Raw genomic sequence first — 23,194 nt, 5'->3', positions numbered from 1 at the left:
GGCGAATACGTTCAAAGGCGCAGAGGGCGTGTTCTGCACTGTGTTCGGGGCCGTGGGCTGCGTGAGAGACACACTGGGAACGTTGGTGATCTTTGCTGCTTGCTCGAGGTAGAACTGCATGATCTTGCTCCAGTCGGCGTAGGGATCTTGCGTCGCCAAGTGCGCTTTCAAGCCCTCGTTCAGGAACTTTAGTGTCTTCTTCTCCGATTCGGGGATTGTATGGGTAGTGGCCGCCGGTGTGCTTGCTTTAGCAGGTGTTGCTGGCACTGGCGGCTGCAGCGATTTCGAGCCAGTAGTAAGGGCTGACGGCCCATGTGAAAGCCACGGCGCGGCGGAAGGTGTCTCTTGTAGTGATCTTGGAGCAGTGGTGGAAGATTCCTTGATAGCTGTCGCTGGAGTGCTGGGCGGCGCAGCGGCTTTCTCGAACATACTCGCGCCCGGAGTAGACGCATTGAATAGAGTAGTCGAAGGCGTGAATGCGGATTTTTGCGCCGTAGGCGGTGCATCGTCACGCGGCGTTACACGGTCAAACAAACTTTTACCCTCAGCGCCGGATGCTTGGCTGGTCGTACTCGCCAGCGAAGCATCGGTGTCAGCGGGCGGCTTACTTTGAGGAGCCGAATCAGTCGCTTTCTGCGGTGTTTGGCCAAAATTAAAAGCAGGTGTGGTGCTCGACTGAGAAGGCTGCTGCTGTCCAAAGCCCCCACTGAAGAGGCTCGTCGCCGCTTTGGGCGTCTCCTGGCCAGATTGCGAGGCGGGCGCTGCGCCGAAGAAGCTTGGCTTTTGCGCACTGGCTTGTGATTGTCCGAATCCACTAAATTTGTTGGCGGAAGGTGTGGCATCCGAATCGCTTTGTTGGGCTGGAGCGCCAAACATGTTGCTAGGAGGCTTGGGCGTAGAGTCTCTGCTCTGGGTGAACATGGTGCTGCTGATCCCATCCTTCTGGTTCACCGAACTGAAGACACTCGCGCCAGGCTTCAGCGATTGAGAATTGCTATCAGGAGGAGGTGTTGAGCCAAACAAGCCTGTGCCAACGCTCGACTGGGTACCGAACAAGTTGCTCGTAGTCTTTTCGGGTTGCGGTGTTGCACTGAATAGCGGTTTCTGCCCGTTCTGCTGCCCGAATCCTGCAAACGTAGAGCTGGGTGCCGCCTTGGGCGTTTCTTCAGTTTGCGGGCCTGGTGACGGCTTGTTGCCATTAGATTGCGATTGTGAAGTTGCCTGCCCGAAGGAAAATGGTGTGCTGGCAGGCTTGTCGCCATTCTGCTGCGCGCTCTGCCCAAAGTTGAACGACGGCGCTTGTGTAGATGGAGTGGGCTCCTGCGACTGGCCAAAGCCGAACGATGGTGCTTGTGTAGACTGCGTTGACTGCTGTGACTGACCGAAGCCTTTGAACGGAGTTTGTGCGGGGGCTGTGTTGCCGAAGCTGGGGAAGGATGGAGTAGCAGCAGTGCTAGGCGTTACACCGTTCGACTGCGGCTGGGTATTATTGTTTTGGCCGAAAGAGGAGAAGATTGAAGAGGTTGAGTTCTGGGTGTTGCCCGGCTGAGTCTGTCCGAACGGGGTAGTCGACGAAGCAAAGCCGTTCTGTTGAGGTTGTGTTTTGTCGGCACCGCCAAAAGCAGATGCAAAGGGGTTGCTGCCACCGCCAAATCCGCTTCCACTTCCGTTCGTCTGAGTCTGCGAACCAAATTGGAAGTTGGTAGGGGGTGGGGTGCCAGAGGTGCCATTGGTCTGCGCGAAAGGGTTCGAGGCGGCGTTGGTAGAGAAGTTGAAGTCGCCGCCAAAGCCGGTGCCTGACTGGCCTGATGGCTGGAAGGAAGGCATGCTTTGTGGAGCGGCTTGTCCGAAGGCGGTGGCTGTCGGGGTTGCAGCCCGACTGCTTCGTCCACTGCTTGGTTTCCGTGTTTGTGCGATTCTGTGTGGGAGGAAAATTATGTCAGCTTTGTTTCTGGCAGATGCAATCCCGCTCAATGACCGCTTGATGCGTTTGCAGAATGAATGGTGGTGACAATGATGCGGGAAGGGAGCGGCGCGTCTTGCACAACCAGCGGTGCCACCCGAACCTCCACAAGTCTCACCACCGTCCGTTGTCACGCACCAATCCCAAATACACGGCCATCCATCGCATCTGTGAACAGCATTGATGAGAGGGCGACACTTACTTTCTCCGAGCCATCTGCGCCGCGGTGGCATGCTGAGGCGGATCAGCCTTTTCATCCCGCGAGTCCGACATGCCCCCATATCGCTCTCCCCCGCCCTGAAAGTCCTGCTGCCTCTTGCTCATCTTCACCAAGGCCCTCTGGCCACAACAATCACGCCCTCACACGCTCCACCAGCTGTGCGTCCCGTCGTATCCCGACTGCCTTCAAATTCGCCGAGCTGAGGGTCGAGGAATCGAGGGGTGGAGGGCGAGGGGAGGGGTGGACGACGGCGCGCGCGTGAGAATCGCTGCCATGCGCCAGGAAGGAGCGGAGAGGGTAGTCCGTCGCGTGGATGATGAGGGGGTTGGGGATGGTGCGCGGTGGGTGGTGGTGTTGATAACTTTTTTCCCCAAACGTGGACCTGACGCTGCGTCTCCTAACGTTGGCGGCCGGGCAGGTGGAGTGCCTCAAAAAAGGCGTGGGATTCCCCGTCTCGTCTCCGCTTCCTGCTTCGGCTAGCGCGGTTTGTCTGGCATCACGTTTCGCGGGCCATGAACCTGCAGCTGGACAACACGGTACCTATTAAGCTTGAACCCGATGTGGTAGGAAACTAGTGGAAGGTGTTGCTAAACAGCTATCTGGACGATTCGTGTTTCATTCAAGAATCAAAGGCAACGTGGAAGGCAGCAGCTCCGGATTCACCCTCATTGCGGCCTCAGGCAGCGAAAACATTCACGAGAAACACATATGGCAATTTAACAACCGCATGACAACATAAATAGATGCCACCCTAACGTTGCATTCTCGAGAGTGCTAATCAAGTGCGCTAGTCCACTGTACGCCAACTCTTCCATTCGTGACCCAAGACATACCTCCCAGCCGCCTCATAGCTTGGCCTTGTTCTGCGCCTTCTTGAGGATGGGCTCCATCTTCGTCGCCTTCATCACATCCCCTCGGATCTTGAGCTTGCCCGTCAAGAACAAGTTCTGCGCGTTCGACTTGCCCGAGATCAACTTGCCGAAGTCCTCGTCTTTGAGCGTCAGGACCACTGTGTGCACGTATACCTGATTAGCATGCGTTTCCCACCGTCTGCATCGATGCGCCGTCCGGATATGAGGGTGCTCTGTCTCCTCCCACTCTCACTCCGCATATTCGCTACACGGAGCAGGAGAAGAGAGAAGGACATGCCAAGAAGAAAAAGGGATAAACAAACCATTCGCCTTCTTCCCCTCCGGCGCCTGCCCCTTGCCCACCTCCCCGCTCTCCTTCAAATCAATGTACCAGCTGCTCTCCGCCTTTTGGTCGTTCTTGAGCGTGAAGGCGAAGATGGCGCCGCCCTTGCGCACGGCGTCTTTGCGCTCCGCTTCGTCGGAGGAGAGCGCGCTGGAGATCATGTCGAAGGCGGCGGAGGAGGGGAAGGCATCTGTGGTGAGATCTCGCGTTAGGATTGTGATGGCGAGGATGAGTGGGGAGGTAGGTTGGGCTGGTTTGTACCGTCTTTGAGAGACATTGTTGTCGTTGTGGAGAAGTGTGGAGAGGAAATTGGGGTGTGGTTGGCGGGTTTGGGGTGCAGAGGATGGTGATGGAGAGGACGGAGGTCTACAAATTCGAGTGGTGAGAGATGAAGGGAGAGGTGAGGGTGACGGTACTAATGAGATCGGATCACGAGCACACGGATGTCATCATAAACGAGCCCGTGGAGAACCGGCCATTGCGCATGTGACGTTGGCAAGCCGCGGCGTGGAGTTGGCATGTGAAAGCGTGGTCAAAGCTTCCTCCGACGCGTTACGACCTTCACCATACTCCTCTTCGCGTGAGATCGATTTTGTATTGTACACATTGTTTACATGGGGAGTATCATAAATATTGAGCGGAACTAAACACCCACTCTTCCAGTCCAGCGCCGTTGATCCAAGCGGATCATGGTTCAGCATCGACGCCCCTCTCCGAGTCCCGCAGCTCCTCGTACTCCGGCAGACTCCACTGCGAGGCCTTTTCTTTCATGAAATACTGCATGACCGGATCGATCCACAGCCAGCTTGCAACCTGCAAGACCACGTGCACCAAGGCAATAGCCCACGCGCTCGAGGGCATAAGGAAGCTTGGCGGGTTGTCCAGGCCTTTTTGGACGATGTCCATGAATGGCCGGAATCGATCGTCGTATGCTTTCAGCGCGGCCGGCACTCCCTCTCTCGATGTCTCGGCTGGACTGTCGTCGCCACGTCCGCACTGCCGGCCGATCTCGCCTGCGAGAACGTAGGCCCCGATCATAGCGCAGGAGGTGCCCATGCCTGACCCTCCAGGGCTGGACGCAGCGTCTCCCAACAGAGCAACATGTCCCTCGTGCCAGGAGTCCAGCTTGACAATGCCTATTCGTTCGCAATAAAAGTCGTCTGCCTGCTGCATCTCCTTCAACAGCTCTGGCGTCCGCCAGCCCGCATCGCGAAAGATCTCGGCGAAGGCCTGTTTCTCCGCCTCCACGTCACCTCGGCGGACATCCAGCAGTCGTGGGTCCGCTTTGGACATGAGAAGGTACAGCTGCATGTCCTCGGGACTATGCCTCCGAGTCAACAAGGCCCGTTTTTCCGTTGCGAGGTACATCATTCCCACGTAGCGCTCGCCCTCTTCTATGGGTCGTTTGAAGGTCATGTACGCATTGTAATCGCCGATCGGATTGAAGCCGGCAGTCGCGTCGTCCGCGGCCAGCATCATCTTTCGGGTAGAGGAGAAGGCGCCATCGCACCCTACCAGGAGATCGTATTTCTCAGTATGGCCATCTCTGAAGGTGGCTTCGACGCCATCACCAGTTTGTCGAATGCTCGTCACCGACGTCCCGAATACATATTTGGCGCTCTCGCCGGTCGCATCATGGATGATCCGGCACAAGTCACCTCGCATGATTTCGTAGTCGCTGGTGATGCCTTGCGCTCCAGACCCAGTCTTGTTCGCGCCGAAGTAGGCTCGATTCCTACCCGCTCGATCCACAAACTGCATCCCCTCTTCCGGTGCGGCTTTGGCGCGGAAGGCAGACTCCAGGCCCATGCGCTTGAGCACTTCGATACCGTGGCCTCTTAGGTCAATTTGGAGGCCGGTAGTGCGGAGGGTTGAGAAGTGTTCGACGACGGTGACGTCGTGGTTGAGCTTGGAAAGCCAGAAGGCCAGGGCGGTGCCGGCGACGCCTCCGCCGGAAATTAGCACCTTGAGTTTGGGCATTGTGGAGAGTTGCGGCTAAGGGAGATTCAATGGCGCGGACGTAAGAGATGAGGATTGACTTGTGCAGTGCAAGCGGGAGTTGGGAAGGTTCGAGGGATATGTCCATCCGATGGATGCAATCAATGAGAGTCAATCATAATATAGATCAGATCGGGGGGGATATGGCCAGAAGGGATGCAAGGTTTTGTGGCGACGTTGCGACCGATGGGTGCTGTTGCGACGTCCCCCGGACAGAGGAGCTCAAAATCCTGAATCTTCGGCCGGTTGGCGATGCTGAACCGGCCGGACGACAATCGGCGTGGCGGATCGCTAGCTGCCTGCTCCGATGAACCTGCCCGCGAACCAGGCAGCGATGATGCTCACTGCATTCCGAATACCTATCGTTTGGGTCAATGTCGATGTCTATGTGATCGATGGAGATGACTCAAAGATGACAGCAGGCTGGGGTTCGAGATGGCCCGTGCTCAACCGTCGGATGTGCCTGGCCGAGTTCGGACATCGCCATCGACTACCCATCATCAACCTTACTGAATACATATACTTGCAGGAAAGCGATCAGTGAGCGATTTTTCCCTGTGACACGATGAACGGCCATACATCCCCACCGATGACAGGCGGCAAGCGTCTTCGCCAACTCCTCGCCAACCCCTCCAAAACCGTGGTAGCCCCCGGGGTACATGATGGTATTACCGCACGGCTGGCACTGGCGTCGGGAGCCGAGTGCCTGTACATGGTACAAACACTCTGACTGCAACGGACGTTGACGTACTAATACAAGTCCAGACCGGCGCAGGCACAAGCATGTCTCGACTAGGAATGGCAGACCTCGGGCTCGCCACCTTCACAGACATGCATCAGAATGCCGCCATGATCGCCGGCATCAACCCTTCTGTTCCCGTAATCGCGGATGCAGACACTGGCTATGGAGGGCCAATCAACGTCGCAAACACGGTTCGCGCATATGCCCGATCCGGCATAGCAGGGTGCCATATCGAAGACCAAGTCACGGAGAAGCGATGTGGTCATCTCGCCGGCAAGCTGCTGGTGAGCCGCGACGTCTACTTCAACCGACTGCGTGCTGCGTGCAAAGCGAGAGACGAAAGCGGTTCTGAAATTCTCATCATCGCGCGGACAGACGCTCGCGCGGGAAAAGATGCTGACGGCAACGGTGGTTTCGAAGAAGCCGTCGCCAGATTGAAAGGCGCCGCAGACATCGGCGTCGATGCTCTCTTCTTCGAAGCCATGCAAAGCGAAGAAGAAATGAAACGCGCCATTGCCGAATGTCCCGACCTTCCCATGTTACTGAATATGGTGCAGGGCGGTCAGACGCCACAAATCAGCAACGACACTGCAAATGCACTTGGCTTTCGCATCGTCATTTGGCCATGTCTGGGCATGGAAGCCTTAATCCCGGCGTATCGAAATGCCTTGGAAGTGTTGAGAAAGACGGGGAAGCCACCAGTCGAAGAGAATCTGGGTCCGAAAGCGCTGTTCGAGGTCTGCGGCCTCAATGAACTCATGGCATTTGACGAGAGTGTGGGCGGCAAGGCGTACAAAAGCTAAATGACAATGGTCGCCGGCCCCTATCAAGCACCCTGGATCCAGTTCGCAAGAAGTACGCGTACCGTACGACAGCAGACGGATCAGATGGATTAGTAGAGTCAGACAGCCTCGGGCGGCCGGTCTTGTGATCCACATCTTCCAATGTACATCCACAACGTGGGATGCCGGTGCATCGACTAGTCACGAGCGTGCGGTCTCCGGGGTACGTTGACGCCACGTCATGTGAGCTCCCTCGAGGTGGGAAGATGCAGCAGATCAACGACGCGTCCTCGTCTCACCTACCTTGAGCCACCCCGCTCTACTGGACGATCCCGTCAAAAAGCGCTCCGACAGCTCCAGGACCAATGACGATCAAGGCCGTCACTCAGCCAGATCGGAGCAAACGTTAGCAGGATTCAGCACCGAGCTTGCATGCCCCGGCGATCCGATCATGTGCATCGTCTTCTACATCAAGCAACGCGCCTCTTTGTCTTTGCACAAACCTTACGCGAGAGCTGGTGCCTACTGTATGGATTAGTGATGCATGATTCCATCAGAGACAGGACAAACGCGAAAGCCATCCGGTTGTGAATCGGACATAATCTGACCGCTCATCGGAAGGCGTTTGACTATTCACAAAGATATCTGACGGCCAGCGCTAAACATCCTCGACCGCCCCGCGATCGAGCATCAATATGGAAAGAGAACTGGTCCCGCCAGTAAAGCAGCCAGTGGAGATCGAGCGGCCGGCTCCTTCACACTACACGTGGCAAGCTTTCCAACCCGACTTCTAACGTGATTCCGCCCTCCCACCGACCTAGTCGCCCATGCATTAAGCCGGGTGTGTGCATTCTTGGCACGTTTCTGGCCGACACTGTGTCGTGATCGCGTCGCTGTTGTCGCTGGGTGGGCCGAGCGAGCGCCACTAAGTCGACTCATGGTCGTTGCTCGTAGGCGACAATCCTGAGCACAGGGATCGACGACATTCGCAGGAAATGGTTGGTCTTGGAGTTCGGTGTCCGTCAACACGCCCAAGCTACCTTCGTTCAATCATCCCCAACCCTTCGGTCGAACGGCTTAGGTTTATTAATCATTTGCCGCAACTTCCCGTCACACCCTCGACTGCAGCGATCCCGCATCCTGCCGCGGATGTCGAGTCACGATGGCGACGCCCGGCCGCATGTGACATGCCGAGTGCGCGCTGCACGTGTACCCAACCAAGACCGTTCGTTCTTGGACTTTGTGCCCTCGCTGGGATCTGGAGGAGCACGGGTCGATGGCGTGGCGGTAGTAGAGGCAGCGGCAGACGGAGTAGCGCTCGACGACTTGGATGCACATGCTGTGGTGGCAGGCGTTTGGAAAGAAGCTGGGGATCGAATAGCAAATGCCGCTTAAACGCTAACGAACAGGAGGGAAGGAATGACTCAGGACCGGCGAACAAGAGTCAGACGGACGTATGTGATTTCAAGCAAAGCGAAGAGAAAAGAATCGGGAGTCGGGGGAGGAGGGAAGCGAGTGAACGGTGTCAGACTAGAGCCTTTATACATCACTCTTCGCGGCCAAACAATGACAGACGTCAGCGCGTGCATATAATAGATACTGTCCAAAAGAGAGAATCGTTGCGCCAGCAGAGAAAGGGCTGTGCCTGTCTGGCCGCCGCAACCTTAAACCCAGCCCGTCGGTGCTGCCTGCGCATGCATACCATGCTAGAGTCCGGCATCTAATCGACTGACCACGAACAAGGTTGCCTAGACCGCTGCGCAAAGCGTCGACCAAACGGAGACTACGTATGTAAAAGGACAGAGTGCGCGGCGCGTGACTCAACCCGGCAACATATCTGCCCCGTCGAGCTGGGCCCTGAATGATATCACCACCGGCGGCTCCGACCACGGAAGCGCAATCTAAAACGCACGCTGCGCAGCCGCGCAGCAAGGGGCAGACATATTCGGAGACACCTGGCGTCTCGACGGGGTGCCCGCGTTGGAATCAGCACCCCGTGAACCCCGCGCGGCAGAGCGTGCCCCTCCCAAGTCCGCACGCAACAGGAGATCTAGACGTCTTCACTGGCTGACTGTGAAGCGAGACGGCGCCCAGTCAGACGGACTTAGCGTGAGGCTGTAGCGGGCTGACCAGGAAGGCCACGAGGTGTTGGACGGCTGCATGGGAGCGCAGCACGCACGGCCGTCAGATGACGCGCCCACCCGTCTTTGCGTGCGGCATGCCTTCATGCAGCACCCAGCCCGGGCGGCCAAAAAGAAGCCGGGGCTGCAACGGGGCGAGGCGACAACTCGTTTTCGCCCGTGAGTCAGCGGCTTACATGAACTTACTTTCACTTATGCAAGCAAAGCGTGCTTGTGTAGTGCATGCACGTTTCGGGCGGTTGCGGCGGCACGCAGGGCATCGGCGTTGCTGGATGGGCCTTCAGTTGCGTGTTCCGGTGTGGGGGAGTCGGGGTGTTCATACAGCCTTTCTTCAGCCTCGGGTGGGGGCCTAGCGCAGCACAAACCAACAAGGCCCCGATGCGGACACGGAGCTGCCGAACGGGGACGGAGTTGGAATACGACGACACTGTTTCAGGCCGTGATGCCGCCGAGGAGTCAGCTTGCTGATCATATGACTTCTAAGTACCTTGATCCCTTCGCGTCTTATAGTTTGACTATGAGGAATACACGACGCCAGGAAGTAGTATGCATAGGCTGTGAGACAAGGACACGAGAGTTGAAGTCAGAGTGTGGAAGAAACAGCACAGTTGCTTTCATGGCTATCTAAAGCGTAGGTAGCGACTATAATTTTCAGTGCCGAAAACATCCACAATCGATGGAGTGGGAAAGCTGGACAAGACGACTCTGCCGCGCAGATTTGCATCTTGTGTTCCCATGGTCGTTCCCCTTTGCGTCGATGTGACTTGACGGCGGCGCCGAAATGGGACTTGTCGACTGCATTGTCTCTCCGACTGTACGATCGTGAACGAGGTGCAGGGATGTTGTCGATGAGGACTGTATGACTGCGTCGTGCTGCGGATGCATGACCGGAGCCTTGACAGGAGGGTGGAGAGCCATCGACGCAGCCGGTGAAGGTATGCCAGTGCGCAGCACGGCGGGCACGGCGTAGCGCGTGCGTGTCAGTGCTCGTCCTTTAACGAGGTGAAAGCCATAGTCGATGATGAACGGAAGCAAATCCAGGTTCCTTGCAAGCAAACTTCCCACTTCGGCTCAATCGTTCTCTTTCTGTTCTCGCCGGCGAAGCTCTCACTTCCGCAACGCGAACCCTCCGTGGTGTCGTCGCGGAATGTTCGCGCGATACCGAGACTCGCTCTCCGACTCGCTACTACACTCCGAACCGTCCGAAGACGCGCACCGCGAGCCGCCGCAATTCAACTTGACGCGCTCGCCAGTACGCGTGATGCCGTAGCGTTCGCACGTGCAGCTTGACGACAGCGACGAGACGGAGCTGGGCGAGCTGTTGTAGCTGCTGCGCGAGTTGGTGAGGGACGGAACGTAGTCGGAGCCGCCGCTGTCGGACTCGGAGTCGCTGTTGTCTTCCCCCTCGCTGAGTTCTGACGCGGCGAGGCGGGCGCTGAGCACTTCGACCGTCGGGTTGGTGAAGCGTTCTTGTACTACGAGGCGCGTGGCGTGGGGTTTTGTTGGCAGAGGCGATTGGATTTGCGAAGGGGAGAGTGAGCGGCCTTTAGGCACTTGAGCAGAGTGGCGTCGCGAGTGTCCCAAGGAAGCGGTAGACTGGCGTTTCGCATGGGCTGGGACTTTCTGTGGCTCAGGCGGTTTGGCGGACGGAATGTCGAGGATGTTGAGCTTGCGGCCGGTCGTGGGCTCGGTGACGGACTCGCGTGCAGGATCGTGGGAGATGTGGTATCCGTCGATCATGTAGTAATACCAGTACCGCCGGCCCTGCTTGAGCTGCGAGCCCTGGAACCTGAACATGCCCTTCCACCCGCCCGACTTGGTGGGATCTTTGCTGAGAGGATACTGTCCTCTGTAGCCATCCCAGGATCCAATGAGATGCACCGTCTTGCAGTTGGCCGAGGTGCGAAGCGTGAAGTTGAGCTGGATTGCCGTCATCGTGGCGATGTTGCTGTCTTATGGCTTGGTGATTACAATGGCTGGTAATCAGGTTTTGTCGTTTCGTGTGTTGAGCAAAGCAAGAGCTATTAATTAGTAGTGGTTGCGTCGACCAGCGACGGGAGGGAATACGTCGAGAGACTTGGATGATGGCGGCGGCTCCGTGGGATCTCTGGGAGGTGTCCAGCACTCGAACGGGGGAAGGGAAAAACCAAAGTATTAGGGCAGATGGAATAAGCGGTAACGATGCCAGAGGAGCGCCAGGCTCTCTTGACAATACTCAAACAAAGGGGGAAGGATAGAAGAGAAAAGACACCAAAGACCAGCTCTAGAGGTTGACACGCTTGCTGAAGAGAGAAGAAGAGAGGGAGAGGAGGAGAAGGGAAAGCGTATTATGGAGGAAGGGCGCTTGTCGCACTGCAGCGACCAGCTCATCCACACCACTGAGCGTGGGCGGAAGAGTGCAGGCAGCGCGAAGTCGAGCAGGCTGTGTGGTGGACTCGGGATGGGCAGCGCTACCAGCCGCGTCGTGATTGGACTGCCTCGCCCCACCTGGCTTCCAACACGGGCCATGCTTTGCAGCCCGGCCAATCATGCGCGGTTTATTTTGGATGGAGGTGAATGTCGAGCATGTCGTGCATGTATACCATATGTACTTGGCGGGGAACGTCTTGCTCGTCGACACGTTCGTTGGCACGCACCCACCACACCTCGTGCACTACTCGGGCGAAAGCGATGGTGGTGTCAGCGAGATGGCACTGATTGATCGTCGAGCGTAGTACAGCATACGAGGGTGAAGATGTCTAGCAACCAGCAACCAGCAAGGCAGCCTCAGCGGCTAACCGTCAGTGCTCTTGATCAGCTCTTCCAACTCATCCGGGCTCAACGTGCTCTTCCTCCGCTTCGGTCTGCCTCGGATCTTCGTCTTCTTCGCCATCGGGCTCATCTTGCCGAGCGTATCATCCTGCTCAGCATCCAATGCCCCGTCCAATCCAAACGAGACCTTCACCTTCGTAACGCCATTCGTCCCAGCTGTGCTGCGGGGAAGCTTGCTTTTGTACGCCATTGAATCACGCGTCACACCCGCCGTGGCTTCCTCCGCCTCTGCGCGGGCAACGTCCAGCTTCTCCGCGATCGTCATCCGCGGCAGACTATTGTCTTCGTGACTCTCGACCTCGCTGAACTCTTCATCGAGGAGAAAGTCTTCTTCGGCGAGCTCACGTGCCGGTGAAGGGGCGACTGGTACAGATTTGCGACTCGACGGCCGGAGATCGAAGAACTCGGGCGGCTCGAGAACGTCCCTCTTCCGCTTCGGACTCACTCTTCCGATGCTCGTCGGCTCAAGCAGAAAAGACGAGTCTTGTCCCGCATCCGGCAGTTTGATCTCGCTCACGTCACCGTTGACAAAGCTTGAGTCCACCACACTTTCTCGACGGATGCCGCTCCTGAGATGCTCCGGCGATACGAGACCCATGCCCACCCTCAGGTCCTCCACGTTGATAGCGTGTCCCGTGTTCATTTTCTGCCGCCAGCCTTCCATCATCAGCAGCACATCCTTCCACCTCTGCTCCATTCTCTCCCAACCTTCGCGCAACCGCACGATTTCCTCGTCGCGCACCTCCACCTCCTCCATAGAGACGAAGTTGGGATTCGTCAAGACGGTCTTCAGCTGAGTAATGGTGGTCTCCATGTCCGCCGCCAGAGTGTCGTACGAGGTCGGCAGCGCGTGCAGCATTTGGCTACCATTCTTGCCCTCCTCAGCACTTGATATGCTCCCCACCGCGCTATCAGGATGAGTGTGAGTCGCCGGTAGGCCGAGCAATTCCCTCATCGTGCCCAAAGCGCCTCGCACCAGCGTGATGAGACCGTCATTCTCATCGCTCAGACTCTGGCCCAATTGCGTCAGGAATTCAGTCGTCTCTTGCTTCAAACTGTACTCCGGATCGCCAAGATCGTGCATCGACGCGTCAATGTTCTGCTTGCGCGGGGCACCGGTGATGGTGAGACTCGGCGCGGCCATGCCGACCTTGTTGCCTCGTTGCTGGCCCTGCAGATGCGTCTTCAGCTTGGCGATTTCGAGGTCGCGCTTGCGGACGTCGTTGGTGCATTGCGCCTTGACCTGCACCAGCGTGGTCTTCAGCTTCGCGGCCTGCTCTTGCAATGTCTTTAGTGCGCCTTCCACCTTCTTCACTTCGACTTTGGCGGTACGCTCGGCGGTTTGTGCCTGAACTAGAGAACGCGCCGACTCCTCGTGTTGGGTGGTCAGTCGTTGAAGCTCGTGCGTTTTCCGATCGCCCTCGGCGCGCAGTGAGCGTAGGGTGGTGGCGACATGCTCTCGCTGATCGCGGTCTCGGTCTTGCCGTAGGATCAGGTCGTGCACGAGATTAATGATTTGCGCCCGGCTTTCCTTGGACGGCTTGACGAAGTCGATGGCCTCGCTGTTGCGCAGCAGGCCGCGGGCGAGCAGCAGGTTGTTGAGGTAGGCGGAAGCGGTGCGCAGACTCTCGTGATCCATTGCAGCGCTGCAGCCGGGGGCAATGAACTCTTTTGACGAGGGTGGTCGAGGAGAGTTGTGCCAGGTTGCCCGACGAGCGGGAGTGTTTGTGTGTTGTTTGGCGGTTCCCTATTCGGGCAGCGCGGGCCGAGATGGCGGAAAGGCTATTTCCGTCACACACACACCTCGACCCCACTCCTCTCCATTAAATGCCCGAGCGGGCTCTAAGATCGAGGGGTCTCGTGTCAGGACAGCAGTCGAATCGCAAGACGCACGCATTGCTGAGCTGAGAGTCTCGTCTCTTATCGGAAACTCGAGGGCGAAGTTGCTGAAAACAGATGAACCCGTCCATGTCGCCACGAGCCTGTAGCTCCTAATCATTACTGTGCAGAAGCAGACGCTATAGGGTAAGCAATGCAGGGCACCAGAGGAGCGGTGAAAGCTAAAGTGTGTGTGTGCCTGAATCCAAGTCCCTGACTTTCCTTGTCTTCTCTTCCCCACCATCCTCTTTCTCCCTTCTACCCCTCTGTCTCCCCTTCTTCCTACCAATTAGACACACCCTTCCACAGCAATCATGGCTACGCAATACCAGCTCGAGCCCGTCAAGACCATCAGCCTTGAAGGTAAGCCATCAACTCTCCCTCCATACCCCTCGCCATAGACAGTCAATGGCAGTCTTGCCCTAGCAATCCAAGCCTAACTCTTCCTCCCCCCGCCAGAAATGCAAGGCTGCATGGCCGCCGTCTACGAATGGGCCGACTCTTACGACAGCAAAGACTGGGCCCGCCTAGCCAAGTGCGTCGCCCCGACCCTGCGCATCGACTACCGCTCCTTCCTCAACAAAATCTGGGAATCCATGCCGGCCGAAGAGTACCTGAAGATGGTGAGATTGCCCGCCTTACTTCTTTCTCCCTTTTCTTCCGCCGCCCTAACCAATGCAACCCCCAGGCCTCCGACCCCCTCGTCCTCGGCAACCCCCTCCTCCGCACGCAGCACTTCATCGGCGGCACGAAATGGGAGCGCGTCAACGACGAGGAAATCATCGGCTACCACCAGCTCTGGGTGCCGCACCAAGTGTACAAAGACGCGAGCCTGCAGGAAGTCGCGATCCGCGGGTACGCGCACTCCTTCAACCTGCACTGGTACAAGAAGGTGGCCGGGGTGTGGAAGTTTGCCGGCCTGTGCCCCGACATCCGGTGGACGGAGTTTGAGTTTGACAAGGTGTTTGAGGCCGGGCGGAATGAGATGGGCGAGAAGGCGGCCGAGGCGGCTGTTGGTATGTCTATTTCGAGATTTGTTTCTTTTCTCTTTCAGTTTCACCTGACTTTGGTCGAGGTGTTCCTCCTGACGCGTCGCAGGCATCCCCTCCTCGTAAGAAGACGAAGGTGTAGACGCATTTGGCATGGAGGCATTGGTGGGAGAAGAAGGACGGTGTTGGATGAGAAATGGAGAGGAAAAGCATGTAGACACTACAAGAAAAGCACTATGCACTTCGCTCTGCTGCAGTCCCTCGAACATCGTCCTCCACAAAGCAAACCATGCCATCGGTGTGCTTCACATCGTCCTTGCAGTAGAACAACAAAGTACTCTTCTCACCAGAAGCACAACAACCTTCTCAGCAGCTTGGGTATTGAAAAAACAAAGGGGAACTTTCATCTCTCACTCTCACATCTCCAGCATCATGTTTCCCTGTCCATCCATCCCAGCAGTGTCCTGATCCGATTTGGAAGGAGAGATCGATGCCCGACTAGACTTGCGTGGAGGCTTGCCCAACCCTTCCTTCTCCGCAGGAGGATCATCATTGATATTCAACAGGCGCAACGCAGATCGTGTGCGCTTCTTGCTGACGCTCTCACCCGGACTCGACAACGACATGCTCGTCAGCTTCGCCGGCGTTGACGTGGTCCTTGTGCTGCTCGCCGCTGCTGTCAACCTCTCCGCCGTCGCATCCAGAATCGTGCTGAAGAAGTCGCGGGCTGCGACGAGGCGGGTACTCAGCATAATCGTCATCTGCTTTCGCAACGACAAACGACTTCGTGTACTTACGCTTCCCCGGCGACGAGCCCTCCTTCTTCCCCTTGACCACTTTGGCCGGAGTGATGGGGTGATTGCTGTGGACGAGACGGCCTTCGGCGTCCTCTGATGTGCAGGAGGGGAAGTCGTTGCAGCCGGCGTGCATGCTCACGTCCGAGTAGCGTGACTCAGCCCGACAGTCGCTGGTGTAGTTCGTGCCCGAGCGGAACGGGGAGCCAAGCGACGGGTACTGTGGCGAAGGAAACTCCGTGCCCTTGTGCACTGTGGTGAGCGTAGGGAGGGGAGGTGGCGGCATGTTGTTGGAGGCAGGGGCTGGCGTAGGACGATCTGAGGATGCCGGGCTCATGGCTTGGAGGATCATCTGGAGCTGGTCGCTGGGTAGGCGGAACTGAACTTGGCGGTTCCTTGGTGTCGTCTCTCCATGGGCCGCAGGGTAGGTCGGAACACTCGGAGCATTGTGGAACAATGGTGCAGCAGAATCGGTGATGTTCGAGTAGGCAGAGGTGGAGCGGGTGCCCGTGTCTTGCATGCCGTTCGCATACTGCACGAATGGATTGGACGCGTCGAGCATGACGTGACTGTCCAGGTCTGCGAACGGCATTGGACTGCCCAGGATGTTGTTGCTAGCAAGGCGTCTAGGCGTGGGAACCGGAGTCGGAGTCACAGTTCTGTAGTAGGTGTGGGCATACAGCGGATTCATGTACATGCGCAGGTTCGGCCAGGCGATGCCACTGCCCTCCAGAACGTCTGCCTGGAGTGTCAGTGTCTGCGTACTCATCCATCAACGAACATGTCCATGCACTCACCGATGGGAGCAGGCTGAAAGGCAAAGTTGACGGGAGCATGCAACCTCTGGAAGCGGACCTTCTTCGAGTCAATGTAGCCTGCGCAGAGCTCGACTCTGATTCTGCCGACTGGATCGGACGGATCCCAGTGGCTCTGTGTCGTAAGCGCGCGGTGGAAGGGTGGGAACTTGAGCGCCTCACCCTCCTCGCCCTGAACCGGCGATGGAGACTTGGCTGTTCGACAGACGCTCGGTCAGCAGTGTTCCTCGCATCTGACAGGCGACGGTCACGACACTTACAGATCACCTGCGGCCACGAGCCCGCCATGGGAAGATGCTCATTGGCAACCGTCTGTCCATCCACCACAACCCTCACCTGCCACACCTCCCTGGGCTTGGACCCCTTATCATTCTTCGCCAACACGTTCGCCGTCTTGGTCCACGAGTGCAGGCTAATCTGGAAAGCAGCACCAGGCTCCAGCGACGGGACGAAGGTGGTCAGCAGCGGCGTGAGGAAGGGCGAGTTGGGATCGTGCTGCTCGGAGTAGCAGGCGGTGCGGAATTCCTGCAGCGGGATGCTGTGTGCTGCGCCCTCGCCCGCGGGAAAGAGCAGGATGTCCCAGTCTTGGAAGCGCATGGTGGCTTGTGAATGTCGCCGTCTACCAGTCTTGTTAGTCTTGTCTATGGTCCTCGTTTTTCTCTCGATGTAATGCGGTGCGGAAGGATGGGTGGTGTATGTGCGGGTGGGAATGGTTTGGGGGAAGGGAGAAGACGTGTAAGGAGGAAACATGAAAACATTTTGCGGTCGAAACAAAACAAATCTCTTTTGTGGAAGGGGCAGTAGAAATGGCAGGTGCGAGTGTTGACGTGGCTGTTGGTGAAAGAGGAAGGAGCGACCTGCGGGTCGTCATTGCCCTCCCCATTCTTCACATCTTCAAAAGCATTGAACTCGAGATGAAGGTGAGCTTAGAAACGTCCAGTGAACAAGAGGAGAAATGCAGAATACAAGTGAAAGGAGAAAGAGTATTTCCGATAGATACCTAGCTGTTGTCTTCCTACGATGACACCTCAAGACCCCGTCCTCCCAACACGCAAAGCCGAAAGGCCATCTGCCAGCCTCGCCCTCTACCGCAGAGGCCGACGGCGACGAAATCAGTCAATAGAAGAAAGAAAGAGAGCAACGCAACCCCATCCTCGATCAACCTTTTTTGTGCGCCAGCTGCAAGCCTTGATGTGCTAAGCCCTGGTAAGGAGAACGCCGCCCGTTCGGCCACAGTCATGCAATCTCTCTCTTTTCGCCCCGGTGAAATCACAGAACAAGAATCGCAGGAATGAAAAACCAAGCAAAAGCAAAAGCATCTCGTGTACGTCTTAAAGGAGTGTGTGGAAGAGTAGTGGAACAAGCAAACTTTTGGAGAAACCCTCCCAAATCTGCCGCCCTTTCGCCAGCCCTCCTGAATGCATCGCGTTGGACCGCCGGGTCCAGACATCGGTGTGTAAGGTGTTTGTTAGGAAATAATGGCACATCCTTTCGTATGAAGTGAAATGTCGCAACGGGTGGAGGAGAAAACAAGCGCATGGACGTCTTTCGGTTGGCCGTTCGTTCGAAAAGTCGTCTGTGCGTGCTCTCGGTGTGAAAAGCAGAACCCTGGGACGTGACCAACTCCCGCTAAATCGCAATCTCACGCATCGCAGTCAAGTCGAAAATGCGCTTACTAAAAGGCTCGTCAGTGTCGAGTTTCATCGGGCAGAGGGCTTTCAGAACATACCTTCATAGGGGCAAAGTTGCCGTAAGGGTGCTGAGGTGGCATGCCCATGGATGGGAAGACTGGCGGGGGCGGGGCAGGGCGGTAAGGAGTGCCCGCGGGGCCGGAGTTGTTCTGAGAGCGACCCCAGCTGAGACGAACACGCGAGTTGCCGATGGGGTAGCCTTGCATCTGGTTGATCGCCATCTCCGCCGCGTGGCGCTGAACGAACTGGACAAAGCCGCAGCCCTTGCCAGGAGGAATCTTGACGTAGGTGATCTCGCCGAAGCCTTGGAAGAAGGAGCGAAGCTCATCTTCGGTGACGTAGCCGGACAGGCCTCCGACAAAGACGGTGGTGTTGTTCGGGTCGGTGAACTGGTTCATCGGCTGAGGCGCGCCATAGTAGCCCATGGGCGGCGCACCCATCGAGTACATGCCCATGCCGCCGGGTCCGCCGGGCATCCCGCCCATACCGGCCCCAGCACCAGGACCACCAGCGCCGCCGCCGCGGTTCTTCGGGGTTGCGGTGGAGATGCGCATGGGGCGATTGCCGCAGTATACTCCTTGCATCTCGGTGAGAGCCTTTTGCTGGTCCGCCTCATCGGCGAAACGCACGAATCCGTAACCCCTTGACAGCCCGCTGATGGGGTCGGACATGATCTTGGCCGATTTCGTGGAGCCAAACTTGCTCTGGAAGAGGGACATGAGGACGTATTCGTTGACCTCTGGGCCGAGGTCGCCGACGAAGATGGAAAACTCGGGTCCGCGATCGTCACGACTGCGATCCGCAAGCCCACCGCCCGAGGCCCAGTTCAGTTTGAACTGTCGGTTGGAGTTGGGAATGCCTTGGCCGTTGAGCTGAAGCGCCTGCGTGGCCGCGTCTGGGCTCTCGAAGTCCACGAAACAGTATCCCGCGTTGCTACTGCGGTGGGTTAGTGAGGAGGGACAAAGGTTGTGGTTGGGTTGCAGCCACATACCCGGAGAACTTGTCGCGAATCATCTTCACGTTGACCTGGTATCCCATGCCGAACCACACACTACGCACAAAGTTCTCATCGATCCAGGGCTCAAGTTCACCCATCCTGAACTTGTTAGCATGCATGCACATCGTTTTCACGTGACGTTGTTGCCTCACCAGAGGGTAGTCTTCTGATCCCCGCCCTGCGAGCCGGGTCCACCGGGGCCACCGGCTTGGGGCGCACCAGGGAATTGGCCTTGCTGCTGGGAGGGATCCATCTGCTGACCCAGTTGATGTTGCTGTTGCTGTTGGGCCGCACCAAAGCCGCCTTGCTCTTCAGCACCTTGCTGAGGCTGGCCGTTGCCCTCACTGAAATTCTGGTAGCTCATGATGATGGGATGTCCTTGGGTGAAGTGCAGGTGAAGGAGGTTGCGCGGAGAGTTGAAGGAAGCAGGCTGCTTGCCGTGTCACTGCGACGGAGGTGTGAGTTGGCGGGGCTGCGCGATGAACCGGAGTGATGGTGATGACGCTTACCGTCAAGGTATGAATGCTTTCCGGCCGTTACTCGTCAGAGTAGTGAAAAGGACCGTGCGCGGCTAGGTGGGGGAAACAATCGCAGCAAGTGATTGTGAGAAGAAGTGGGCGCTTGCAAGAGAAGTGAAGATGAGGTCGAGATGACGAATCGCAAAAGACGTCGCGGGGCAAGTGAAGACACGACGCTGGATCGAAAGGGGAGCCGCTCGAAATCTGCGAGGAAATGGTCAGCTGGAGGTGCTCGTTGGCCTATCAGTTGCGCGACGACGGGCGAGGGTGGGACGAAGCAGCAAGGCGGTGGAAGAGACGGAGTGTCGGGTCGAGAAATTGGCGCATGTGCATTTGTGCCGCGCACTGCTGCCAGCAATCCCGCTTTCTCACTCTCAGCCGCAGGGTGGAATCCGCGCGGCCAGACCCCACCGCACCTCGGCGAAAGAAGCGAGACGAAACGGGGTCGATGGAGCAAAGCAGATGGCGTCGTGTTGGATGAAGGGGAAGGGGGTTGTCGCGCAAGAATGCTGCTCACGAGCGCACCGAGCGGCCGCGAATGGATTTCCGGGGAGTCGGCTCCGGCGGGGCAGTGATGGATGGGCGGATCGGACGGAAAGAAAGGAAGGCAGACTCACCAGACAGCCAAAGGAGGAAGGGAGGGAGAAGGGGACGCCAGCAGAACGCAGCCTCACGCAAACACAGACGGCGCAACGAGGAAAGACGGGCTTTTGCGACACGGAGGGAGAGGTGGTGGTGGGATGGAGGGGGAAATGGAGAGTGGAGGGAGGGTTCGCTTACGGAACGGCGAAAACTTGCAAGCCCACCAGCGGAATAAGGTAAAGCCGCCAAGCCCGGCGACTGGGCCCTGCAGCTGGAATTTCGTCGATTGCTTCTCCAGGCCTCGACCCTTATTTGCTCATGCCCCCTTCCCCTCTGCTCCACGCGAGGCCGGACCGCGTCCGTACGCCTCGACTCTGCGTGCAAGGTTGATGTGCTGGATGGCGAAATCTCCCTCCTCTCCACCCCTTCGGAATGTTCCCCCGGACTGACATTCGCCGCACGCAAGGGGTGCCTTGTCACTCTACGTACAGCTTTCTCACACCCCATCCACTTACTGGTGCAACCTCTGCCGCGGTTCTTCAAGGTCGTATTTACTTCGTCGTACTGTGTAGGCGTGTTGTGCAAAGGCAGAGACCTGCTGCTCCTGTTCATGTTCCTGTACATTGCGCGTGGCGGACGCAGGGATCGTCATCAGATGCAGGCCCCAAAAATAGGTTGCGCCCGAGATGCACAGTACACGGTACAACAGCGTGAGGTTGTGTTCGTGTGCAGACGGTTCATGTGTCTTGCAGATGAACACGAGCGTGAGCTGAAAGACAGGGAGCAACGGATGACTGTCTAGTGCGTCTCTCCATCTAAGCTGTTGATGACAATGGGCGGAGAAGGAGGGTCTATAAGGTACTTCATACTTGGTCGCTTGCGAACATGAAACACCACCACAGGAGGGCGTGCGATGCGATATTCACAGCCGTGGGGTTCAATCTCCCTCAGCCCCGCCAAATCACGTGAACGCGAGAAGAGATCATCCCACGCTGGATGTCTTGATCAACCGAAGCGAGGCCTGCCCAGGCAATTAGAGGGTTGCAAGTGCATATAATCAGGGCCACATGTCCAATCCATTAATCTGTGATGCTGCCAAAAGCCTACCACCGGCGTTCATGAACATCTACACACGTGTTCGATAAGAATCTGAGCGACGCCTCTAGAATTGGTGTCATCCGGCCCGTGCGCTAACCCGTGACGCCTTCCTCTAACCCACCACCCTGCACTCACCAAACACCGCGCAAAAGTTTCTCTGCCCCTCTCAACATCACCGCCCTCACCCCCCTACAACCCGTCCACTCACCACACCGGCATCGCCTTGCACCCCTCGTCGCACACAGTCGCTTTCGCCTTTGCACACCTCTCTGTCCCCGCGGTAAGCCCGTTTCCCCCTGCTGCCGCCCACTTCCCCCTCGTCGATGCCAAGACATGCAAAGCACAACATCCTCTCACGACCCGCGCGCTCGGGAAGACGAATGCCTCGCGCCATGCAACCCGCATCCCCCACCGGCTCAGTGATGCCGAATACACCTCACGAGCACGCATCCGGGGCGATTGGGGCTGCGCTGCGCATGTTGACGCGTCGAATCTGGACGTCATCGACCCGCCAATGGACCCCCTGCGCCCATCCGTCGCTCGCGCTTTGCACGTCTCATTCAGAGCAGATTCACTAACACCACCTCCCAGTGTCCCTCTCTAACGATCCTTCACCATGGGTTACGAAGATTCCGTCTACCTCGCCAAGTTGGCTGAGCAAGCCGAACGCTATGAGGGTGCGTTTTGCAACCACTTCTCCCCTCCAAACACCCTCTCGCTAACCCGGGCCATCTTCAGAAATGGTGGAGAACATGAAGACCGTCGCGTCCGCCGACCAGGAGCTATCGGTGGAGGAGCGAAACCTCCTCTCCGTCGCCTACAAGAACGTTATCGGCGCCCGCCGTGCCTCGTGGCGCATCGTCACCTCGATCGAGCAAAAGGAGGAATCCAAGGGCAACGACCAGCAGGTCACCCTCATCAAGGAGTACCGCCAGAAGATCGAGGCAGAGCTTGGCAAGATCTGCGAGGACATCCTTGACGTTCTCGACAAGCACCTCATCCCCTCCGCCCAGAGCGGCGAGTCGAAGGTCTTCTACCACAAGATGTGCGTCTACACCCCGACATCAGGTTGATATGAATACATGTGGCTGACGAGGAAATACTGCCAACAGGAAGGGCGACTACCACCGCTACCTCGCCGAGTTCGCCACGGCCGACAAGCGCAAGGAGTCCGCAGACAAGTCTCTCGAAGCCTACCAAGCCGCCACCGAAGTCGCCGCCACCGATCTTGCCCCCACCCACCCCATCCGCCTCGGCCTCGCCCTCAACTTCTCCGTCTTCTACTACGAGATCCTCAACTCCCCCGACAAGGCTTGCCAGATGGCCAAGACCTCCTTTGATGAGGCCATTGCTGGTGTGTAGCATCTTTTCCGCTGCTTGAATAGGACCACCGCTGACCGGGTTCGCAGAGCTCGACACCCTGTCGGAAGAGAGCTACAAGGACTCGACGCTCATCATGCAGCTCCTCCGTGATAACCTTGTAAGTCATCAACCAACAAGCCCTTTCGGCAATGAGACTGACCAAACCCCTTCACCAGACTCTCTGGACTTCCTCCGAAGCCGAGCCAGCGAGCGAGCAAGCCCCGGCCGCGGAAGAAGCCGCCAAGCCCGCAGAGCCAGCAGGCGAGGAGAAGACGGTCGAGTAAGGCTGCGCGCCATCCTCCTCCTCTCCTCATGTCTCTCTTCCCCCTAGTCAGGTTGTCTCCTTTCATTTAGCGCTGCGCTAGATAGAGAAGCGGGCTGGAACGGGGAGCCATCAGGTTGTGGGTGTGGCTGTGCCCGATGCCGAGCATTCTTTTGGTGTGTGTCGTTAGCAAGACCCAGTCGAACAGAGTGAACGCTTTCAACACATGGTCGTGCTCTTGACCCCCGTAGCGAGATTGTGCCTTTCGCTTGTCCCTCGCGTGGTTGTTATTGGGACTGTGTATGTGTTTCTTTGCACGTTCATGCTGTTCTGCAGCTGCTATTCACAGTACACAGT

The 23,194-nt window shown here is 57.5% G+C and overlaps 11 protein-coding genes across 11 annotated transcripts; 5 read left to right on the top strand and 6 right to left on the bottom strand.

The window, feature by feature from the left end:
- Nucleotides 1-2,904: 2,904 nt before the first annotated feature.
- On the bottom strand, nt 2,905-3,885 carry BDY17DRAFT_297529 (SCP2 sterol-binding domain-containing protein). The gene is made up of 3 exons (XM_033733613.1): nt 3,639-3,885; nt 3,358-3,567; nt 2,905-3,192 (listed from the first exon to the last, which is right to left on the bottom strand). Exons 1-3 carry the CDS (start codon nt 3,652-3,654, stop codon nt 3,029-3,031), a joined length of 390 nt encoding a protein of 129 aa, XP_033590080.1. The 5' UTR covers nt 3,655-3,885; the 3' UTR covers nt 2,905-3,028.
- Nucleotides 3,886-3,962: 77 nt separating this feature from the next.
- On the bottom strand, nt 3,963-5,751 carry BDY17DRAFT_297527 (uncharacterized protein). Its single transcript, XM_033733612.1, has one exon. The coding sequence runs from the start codon at nt 5,355-5,357 to the stop codon at nt 4,065-4,067; it is 1,293 nt and encodes a 430-aa protein (XP_033590079.1). The 5' UTR covers nt 5,358-5,751; the 3' UTR covers nt 3,963-4,064.
- Nucleotides 5,752-5,940: 189 nt separating this feature from the next.
- BDY17DRAFT_250713 (Pyruvate/Phosphoenolpyruvate kinase-like domain-containing protein) lies at nt 5,941-6,920 on the top strand (the record flags this gene model as incomplete). The annotated part of the gene is made up of 2 exons (XM_033731099.1): nt 5,941-6,090; nt 6,141-6,920. The coding sequence occupies 2 exons, from the start codon at nt 5,941-5,943 to the stop codon at nt 6,918-6,920; spliced, it is 930 nt and encodes a 309-aa protein (XP_033590078.1).
- A 489-nt stretch (nt 6,921-7,409) lies between these two features.
- Nucleotides 7,410-8,855, top strand: BDY17DRAFT_148921 (uncharacterized protein). Its single transcript, XM_033729606.1, has one exon. The coding sequence runs from the start codon at nt 7,895-7,897 to the stop codon at nt 8,621-8,623; it is 729 nt and encodes a 242-aa protein (XP_033590077.1). The 5' UTR covers nt 7,410-7,894; the 3' UTR covers nt 8,624-8,855.
- Nucleotides 8,856-9,371: 516 nt separating this feature from the next.
- Nucleotides 9,372-10,975, bottom strand: BDY17DRAFT_316851 (uncharacterized protein; the record flags this gene model as incomplete). The annotated part of the gene is made up of 3 exons (XM_033736039.1): nt 9,372-9,389; nt 9,528-9,595; nt 10,231-10,975. 3 exons carry the CDS (start codon nt 10,973-10,975, stop codon nt 9,372-9,374), a joined length of 831 nt encoding a protein of 276 aa, XP_033590076.1.
- A 197-nt stretch (nt 10,976-11,172) lies between these two features.
- On the top strand, nt 11,173-11,777 carry BDY17DRAFT_148918 (uncharacterized protein). The gene has a single exon (XM_033729605.1). The coding sequence runs from the start codon at nt 11,370-11,372 to the stop codon at nt 11,739-11,741; it is 372 nt and encodes a 123-aa protein (XP_033590075.1). The 5' UTR covers nt 11,173-11,369; the 3' UTR covers nt 11,742-11,777.
- BDY17DRAFT_297524 (Afadin and alpha-actinin-binding-domain-containing protein) lies at nt 11,590-13,557 on the bottom strand. The gene has a single exon (XM_033733611.1). It carries the CDS (start codon nt 13,488-13,490, stop codon nt 11,814-11,816), a length of 1,677 nt encoding a protein of 558 aa, XP_033590074.1. The 5' UTR covers nt 13,491-13,557; the 3' UTR covers nt 11,590-11,813.
- A 210-nt stretch (nt 13,558-13,767) lies between these two features.
- On the top strand, nt 13,768-15,083 carry BDY17DRAFT_149113 (Scytalone dehydratase). Its single transcript, XM_033729607.1, has 4 exons — nt 13,768-14,092; nt 14,189-14,352; nt 14,418-14,745; nt 14,828-15,083. Exons 1-4 carry the CDS (start codon nt 14,044-14,046, stop codon nt 14,842-14,844), a joined length of 558 nt encoding a protein of 185 aa, XP_033590073.1. The 5' UTR covers nt 13,768-14,043; the 3' UTR covers nt 14,845-15,083.
- A 238-nt stretch (nt 15,084-15,321) lies between these two features.
- On the bottom strand, nt 15,322-16,924 carry BDY17DRAFT_310492 (uncharacterized protein; the record flags this gene model as incomplete). Its single annotated transcript, XM_033735443.1, has 3 exons — nt 15,322-16,250; nt 16,310-16,522; nt 16,588-16,924. 3 exons carry the CDS (start codon nt 16,922-16,924, stop codon nt 15,322-15,324), a joined length of 1,479 nt encoding a protein of 492 aa, XP_033590072.1.
- A 1,075-nt stretch (nt 16,925-17,999) lies between these two features.
- BDY17DRAFT_310491 (uncharacterized protein) lies at nt 18,000-19,379 on the bottom strand (the record flags this gene model as incomplete). Its single annotated transcript, XM_033735442.1, has 4 exons — nt 18,000-18,002; nt 18,057-18,954; nt 19,010-19,114; nt 19,168-19,379. The coding sequence occupies 4 exons, from the start codon at nt 19,377-19,379 to the stop codon at nt 18,000-18,002; spliced, it is 1,218 nt and encodes a 405-aa protein (XP_033590071.1).
- Nucleotides 19,380-21,829: 2,450 nt separating this feature from the next.
- On the top strand, nt 21,830-22,859 carry BDY17DRAFT_310490 (putative 14-3-3 family protein ArtA; the record flags this gene model as incomplete). The annotated part of the gene is made up of 5 exons (XM_033735441.1): nt 21,830-21,890; nt 21,952-22,258; nt 22,326-22,567; nt 22,623-22,693; nt 22,752-22,859. 5 exons carry the CDS (start codon nt 21,830-21,832, stop codon nt 22,857-22,859), a joined length of 789 nt encoding a protein of 262 aa, XP_033590070.1.
- Between the last annotated feature and the right edge of the window lie 335 nt (nt 22,860-23,194).

Source organism: Neohortaea acidophila (genome assembly GCF_010093505.1).
Source record: "Neohortaea acidophila strain CBS 113389 unplaced genomic scaffold BDY17scaffold_5, whole genome shotgun sequence".
Lineage (NCBI taxonomy): Eukaryota > Fungi > Ascomycota > Dothideomycetes > Mycosphaerellales > Teratosphaeriaceae > Neohortaea > Neohortaea acidophila.
The sequence above is the reverse complement of the archived record's forward strand: the minus strand, read 5'-3'. Positions and strand labels throughout refer to the sequence as shown.

Excerpts from the sequence above, each read along its gene's own strand:
- BDY17DRAFT_297529 (XM_033733613.1), bottom strand. Across the intron at positions 3,193-3,357 it reads GGAGGGGAAGAAGGCGAATG|TGGTCCTGACGCTCAAAGAC; the intron begins GTTTGTTTATCC and ends ACGTGCACACAG.
- BDY17DRAFT_297527 (XM_033733612.1), bottom strand. The coding sequence starts at position 5,357 with ATGCCCAAACTCAAGGTGCTAATTTCCGGCGGAGGCGTCGCCGGCACC.
- BDY17DRAFT_148921 (XM_033729606.1), top strand. The coding sequence starts at position 7,895 with ATGGTTGGTCTTGGAGTTCGGTGTCCGTCAACACGCCCAAGCTACCTT.
- BDY17DRAFT_148918 (XM_033729605.1), top strand. The coding sequence starts at position 11,370 with ATGGAGGAAGGGCGCTTGTCGCACTGCAGCGACCAGCTCATCCACACC.
- BDY17DRAFT_297524 (XM_033733611.1), bottom strand. The coding sequence starts at position 13,490 with ATGGATCACGAGAGTCTGCGCACCGCTTCCGCCTACCTCAACAACCTG.
- BDY17DRAFT_149113 (XM_033729607.1), top strand. The coding sequence starts at position 14,044 with ATGGCTACGCAATACCAGCTCGAGCCCGTCAAGACCATCAGCCTTGAA. Across the intron at positions 14,093-14,188 it reads CAAGACCATCAGCCTTGAAG|AAATGCAAGGCTGCATGGCC; the intron begins GTAAGCCATCAA and ends TCCCCCCGCCAG. Across the intron at positions 14,353-14,417 it reads CCGAAGAGTACCTGAAGATG|GCCTCCGACCCCCTCGTCCT; the intron begins GTGAGATTGCCC and ends TGCAACCCCCAG.